Genomic DNA, 6,424 nt, shown 5'->3' with positions numbered 1-6,424 from the left:
TTCACATATTTTTGCTTTCACTGTTGAATGTCAAGCGAGATAGACCACCTACTGGCTCGGAGTGTACTCACACAACTATGACATTAATGACTAACTCTTAGCAATTGAAAGCAATTATGAAAAGACAGAATTGTTTATACAAATAATATCTTCAAATACAAGTAGTATAAAGTGTCCTACATAAAATCTAATTGATAAGAAAGTCTTAGAGGGGTTTGGAAGAGGAAGATAGGCTGTTTGCATAAACCTTTTTTTACAGTTTTGTTCCTTTTTCCGATTGCAAAACTTAACTGAAATCATAAACCTGTCTTTTGCAAATGTCCCTCTGAAAACCCCACATGAGGAAGTTGTGGTTGCTTTGAGCAACGATGCCATTTGCCTTTTTAATTCCTTCAGCCCAGAATAACATTTATTAAGTCTGATTTGACCATTGTTGAGACATTGAAACCTACAACTAAGAAATCTACAAGGAATAAATAAATGTTGTGTATGTATATATGTATAAAGACATAGTATGTGCTTTCTTGAAAAATTATGTAATTAAATTTAAAATAAAAATACATTGCCTTTAAAATACCATAATGTGTAGGATGACAGGTGTTTAAAAAAATATATTAGTACTACAATACAGAATCCTAACCATTAGGACAAAAAATAATCCACAGCCCAATAAATCCAACTTTCTCAGGAACTGATACTTGATGCTATTGAAGTACCTCCCCCAAGTAACGTACTGACTGCAAAGTCTACTCGAGCTATATAAAAGCCTGTTCCCTTTTCACAAATTCAATTTAAGGACTTAATCTCAGACATGGAGTTGTACATCAGGCATGTGGAGCTCCTGGGCTTTGAGAAACGATTCTATCCCAGCCAGCACTATGTAAGATTGGAAAATTCTTATTACTTATTTGGTGTTCTTCTTACACAGCAAGACAATGATAATTTATTTTGAAAACATTCATTTCTGACTCAAAGGTTTACATGTTGATGGTGAAATGGAGCGACCTCACAGAGAAACTTATTTATAGAAGATACCCTGAGATCCACACATTTCACGTGAGTTTGTTTTCTACACTTCAAATTAGAAAAAAATAAGAATCTGTTTAGATCGTCCCATGAAGATTTACATGTCACAATTGTGTGAAATAAAGATAATGGTTGTGTTTGTCTGAAGCCTGTTCAAAGTATAGGAGTAAATGTTTTGTATGTGTGGGTTGCAGAAATCCCTGAAGGAGATGTTTCCCATTGAGTCGGGTGATATCGATAAGAAAGACAGGATCATCCCTGAACTGCCGGGTATGGGTTATCCTGCACCAGTTGTATACAAGAGTATACTATATAAAAAATCCTCTGTACCATCTCAGAGTTGACTGAACAAACAAAAGGTTTTGATATTTTTGTCCTTGATCTGCGACAAGGAAACACCTGTTGTTTCAAGCCAGATGGGTTAATGCACTTCTTGTTTCATGTTACTTGAAACTTAAACAACATTAAACACCAGTTTAGTAAATTAGAAATGCTGACATAATTAGCAAAAAGCTTGTTATCCAACTGTAGTGTATGACCGTGTGTTCTGCAGAATAAAAAGACACCAGCAGTGCTCTACATAGCACTGTCAGATTGCCCACCCAATAGTGGATTTTTCATTTTTTCCTACTTTCACTGTTTTTGTCTTAGAAAAGGACTTTCCTTGTTCTGCACAAAATAGGTTTACCCAAAGCATTGATGAAACATGGGGAAGTTGCTTAAAAACCATGAACATTCTGTGCAACAGCGGACATTTTGTTAGTGTCTTAGCTACAACACTGTATTGCATGCACTGTATCTGTATTGCATGCAGTCTTATAATTAGACTGGATGATTTCTGTACATAATACGTTGTAGTTTGTATACTATACAGTTAGGTTTCTACATAAATCTGCATGATATTATTGATTCACCCAATGGGTTACTCTTGCTTTTGACCTTTTCCTTAGCTCCAAAATGGCTGGACAGCCAGAGGTCCACGGAGACCAGACAAAGCACTCTGGCAGAATACTGCCAATCCCTTGTCAACTTGCCCCCCAAAATCTCCCGCTGCGAGCTGGTCCGCAGTTTCTTCAAAGTCCGTCCAGAGGATGAAAACCCACCCGTTACACACCCGTCAGTTCAGTTTATGACTCTACTGCAATAACTCTTTTGACAGGGTCTCAAAAGAGTAATTGCACTAAATAAAGTAAAGTAAATAAAGTAAAGTAAAGTAAATCCACTCTGTGTTTATATTGTCAAAAGAGTAAAAAGAAATGAAACCTTTGTGGCATCAAAGGACAAGTCTACAGGCAATGCATCTGGTAAGATCAATTGTCTACACTTTTCATTTACTTACGGATATATTCTAAACAATGTGTACTGTGTTTTTTTGTATTTTGCTGAAGTAGCACTTTGTCACACTGTACGTTTCCAAATATGTTATTATTTATTTTTCTGAATTTTAATGTAGAAATATCAGGCCCCATAATATTGGACACATACAGGGTTATCGCTGACTTCAACAAGACGTCCAAACATGAGATAAATCTGAAGTGTGGCGACATGGTGGAGATTGTCGAGAAGAGCCCCAATGGTAAGACACAAATAACAGGTGTCAAGGTTGTTGTGAAAGTGTAGAGGGGTGAACTATAATATTATGCTCAGATTTAAGAGAAAAAGGATTACACTTTTGAGCAATGGTGTTGCTTCATATTTTGACCTTTTTCTCTTTGAGCACAGGTTGGTGGTTCTGTCAGTGTGAGTTCAAGCGGGGCTGGGTTCCTGCTACCTACCTGGAACCACTGGACACACCAGAGGAGTCTGAGGAGCCAGAGCCCAATTATGCTGGCAAGTCCCCACTGTTAAACCGAGAACTTTCACAGCCTCTGCAAAGCTATTGCTTCAGTTTCTTTTGAAATAATTTAATTCTGGTTTTAAATAAAGATGTTTTGTGTAAACATGAAAACAAATGTCATACAATTATTGTAATAATTTAGAAATCACAGCGATTTTTTTATAGGTCTAACAATTTACCATCAAAATTACATCCCCATAGGAGAAATACACATCACTACAAAAGCCTACACGGCTGTGGAGGATGATGAGCTGACTTTAGAGGCAGGGGAGACTGTAGAGGTTATTCACAAACTGCTAGATGGTTGGTGGGTGGTCAGGTATGAAAGCTGACAGTTTTTTTACAGGTTAAATTCACCCTCTGTATGCTGCTTTGGATAAAAGTGTCTACTAAATTAATACATTATTTTATTATAATTTAATTTTAGGGGTCTCTCGTCTTTGATTCAGTGATTTTATGTACTGTACTGTGTAATTGAAGTACCAGTGATTCAACACTCCTAACAAAGTATTTTTTTAATGTCTTGGGCAGGAAGGAAGACAAGACAGGGCACTTTCCTTCCATGTTCCTCCACCCCACTGGAGAGAAGAGGGACGTTTCTGACATGAACAAAACCCAGAGACAGACTCCTCCTCCTCGACGGTAAGTATATTAAACCACATTAAACCACCCAATTTTTTTTATTTTTAAATAGAAAGAGCTATTTTGGTTTTGTACCTACCATAGTCAGACTATGTCTTCTCTGCTTCCAGGTCTTCCATTTACAACGCAAAGAGTATTCATGGCAAGAGTACTAGGCGTATCAGTCAGGACACATACCGCAAAAACAGCAGACGCTTCCTCCAGCAGAGAGGAAGCCAACCCAGGAAGTCCCCCATGTCTTTCACTGGATCCCCTCTTCAAGAAAAAAAGAATGATGGTAGGGAGCAAGGGCCTTATTTTGATAACTGTATTTATACAGCACGTGTTCTCCGTCTTGCGTTCAGTGCTAAAAACACTACCGTAAGACTTCTGTAATGTATTGAGATGTAAGATATGTTTAGGCCTTTGTTAATAAGATTGTATGTATGACCTTTTGTTTCATGTACCAAGCCTACAGCTACAGTATCTCTAAAATCAAGAGTAAAACTCTCCTAGATTTTAGTCTTATGCACTGTGGTTAAGCTTACAATTTGGAATTGGAAAATCTTGTGCAAGATCGTAACCTTTCTCACCAGGGCCATTTTTCTTTGAATATATTTGCAAAATAAATCCTTCCTAATGCTAAGTTTGACATGTTCCAGACAACATCCCTAAGTCACCGAACTCCAGCAATGTGGACATGGGGAAGAATACATCTCCCAGAGTTCCCCCTCGGCCCAGTCCTGAACTTATCATGGAGCGCTGTACTGAGAACACCCGCATGAAAGTCAGTGTCCGCAAGTCCAGCACAGAGTCAAAATGAACTGAGCTTAGCTGCACAGTACTTCATGTAGAATTAAGCTATCTTAATATATGTTGAAAGAAAAATTATTTCCTTAGGCCATGCTTTTGTTGAGAGTCTTAACATTTTGTGAACAGTGATTTTCTTTTTGTACACTGCGAATGTACAGTGAATATTTTTTTAAATTATTATTTCACTGTTGAAAGTGTATACATGTGTCATTTTACCCCTTACATTTTCTGAATGTGACCAATAATTTTGCGATATGACAAAGAATTGAATAGTTCCAACAATGATTATCTGCAAGTTACTTCTTGTAAAAGCCTAATATAAAAAATGATATGCAGTGTCACTCCAAGTGTTCTTCTATTGACACTTATGACCTCCACATCACAATATAAATAGGAACATACTCTTTCCCCTCAAACACTCACAATCAATTTCCTTAATAAATGTGGTAACCCCCGTCTGTCAAGGAGGAATTAGCCTAGAACACTGCAATAGACAACATAATAAATGAAATACGTTAAACAAAAGTGGAAAGTCCCTCTCTGGACTTGGTGAATCTCCCTTAAGGTCACTTATTACATCTCAATAAAGGGGGCATACCGATTTTCTTGCCATTTCCTTCTGTATGTAATGTATTACAACATACACTGTTGTATGTTGTAACACATTACATATGTATGAATGCTTGATAAATGAACACCTAAATCATATTTAAGGTGTCAAACAATATTCTGCATTTAAGGTCTCAAACTATATTCTGCATTAAGTAATTCACCACAGCTTTTCCTACTGTGCTATTCTTAAACTATCCTAATAAAAATGGTGAACATTATGAGCACTGCTTATTTTAATAAGGGAACAAAGTACAATGCATAAAGACCGTGAACCATCAAAAAGAGAAGATTTAGTGGTGTAAAAAAAGAAAAGCTAGATGCTGAACTCAAACCAGACAAAACATTGTGTATGCAGAGAAGAGCCCCTTACTGCACCCTTGGCAACACTGCAATCCAGTTACATCAATGTAGCTAGTGGCCTTCAAAAACCTTTACTTAATCAAAGTAATCTAGCCCATAAGATACCAAATGGGCACTACATTTTCATAAGGTTAAATGCAATCAAAATCTGAATACTAATACTGAACTAGAAAGGCATTTCCTGCTGAAAATGCGTTGGAATGCTGAAAGATGAAATTATTTTTCTTAAATTGCAGAAAATACAGAAATAAGAAAATACCCGCAAGCTGAAATGAATGTCAAAAATGCGTGAGTCACACAAAAGAGGCAGTGTGGAAACTGAACTGCATCATCTAACAACGCTATGAGCTGAAATACAATGCGGGAGAAGCTGAAAGCTGAACTGTTAAACAGAAGAAGTAGGCCTAGGCTAGCTAGTCATAATAAGAATATTATAGTCTTAACAGCTGAAATTATAGTTGGGATAGTAATAGCAGTAGCAGATGTGTGCATTGAGTGCGTTTACTCGGCTTAGTAGGATTCAATGTGTTGATTGAATGAAACATACAGCAGTAGGACCGATACAAGAAGACACGGCGACACTTTGTTGCTGAAGGATGATGGTGCAAGTTTTGTCCGTGGAGCATACAACGATTAATAAGAAGAATCATGTAGACGCGCTTATTGAGTAATCGCATAACTAACTAGAGAGGGTACAATTTCTGGGGAAATTGTAGGGTGTGCTTGCTTGCGTCCGTTGCACAGGGGTCCGTTTTTTAATGACATTTTTAGGGTTAGGCTAGCCTGCTGTTGTTGGCTAGCAACAACAGCAGGCTAGCTTGCTCGTAGCACAATTCAGCTTCTCCACATAGGGCTCTAGACTGAGACCAAAAAGTCGCGTTTGGGGGCATATCTTTAGTTAGCAGATGGTCATGTTTGAATCGCGATTCCATCTGAAAAATACTGCCGGTGACAACGTTGTTAGAATAGTTTGTCTCAAAGGGGGTTCAGCTTGTTTCATATTAAATGGACCCATCTGCAACCGACGCAAGCAAGCACACCCTACAATTTCCCAAGAAATTGTACCCTCTCTAGTTTTTGTTACATTTTGTTTAGATAAAGGGGGAGGGGGGGGGGGAGATCATTGGTGCCCCACTCCCTTCCTTGCAAGACATA

General features: G+C 37.8%; 1 protein-coding gene across 1 annotated transcript; it reads left to right on the top strand.

The window, feature by feature from the left end:
- Nucleotides 1–629: 629 nt before the first annotated feature.
- ncf1 (neutrophil cytosolic factor 1) lies at nucleotides 630–5,127 on the top strand. Its single transcript, XM_062486145.1, has 11 exons — nucleotides 630–880; nucleotides 976–1,056; nucleotides 1,221–1,296; nucleotides 1,977–2,142; nucleotides 2,272–2,330; nucleotides 2,480–2,602; nucleotides 2,749–2,856; nucleotides 3,065–3,182; nucleotides 3,395–3,505; nucleotides 3,616–3,782; nucleotides 4,147–5,127. The coding sequence occupies exons 1-11, from the start codon at nucleotides 812–814 to the stop codon at nucleotides 4,305–4,307; spliced, it is 1,239 nt and encodes a 412-aa protein (XP_062342129.1). The 5' UTR covers nucleotides 630–811; the 3' UTR covers nucleotides 4,308–5,127.
- Nucleotides 5,128–6,424: the final 1,297 nt, after the last annotated feature.

The sequence above is a fragment of the Osmerus eperlanus genome, chromosome 19 (genome assembly GCF_963692335.1).
Source record: "Osmerus eperlanus chromosome 19, fOsmEpe2.1, whole genome shotgun sequence".
NCBI lineage: Eukaryota > Metazoa > Chordata > Actinopteri > Osmeriformes > Osmeridae > Osmerus > Osmerus eperlanus.
Note: the sequence above shows the minus strand (reverse complement) of the source record. Positions and strands in the feature narration are given on the sequence as shown.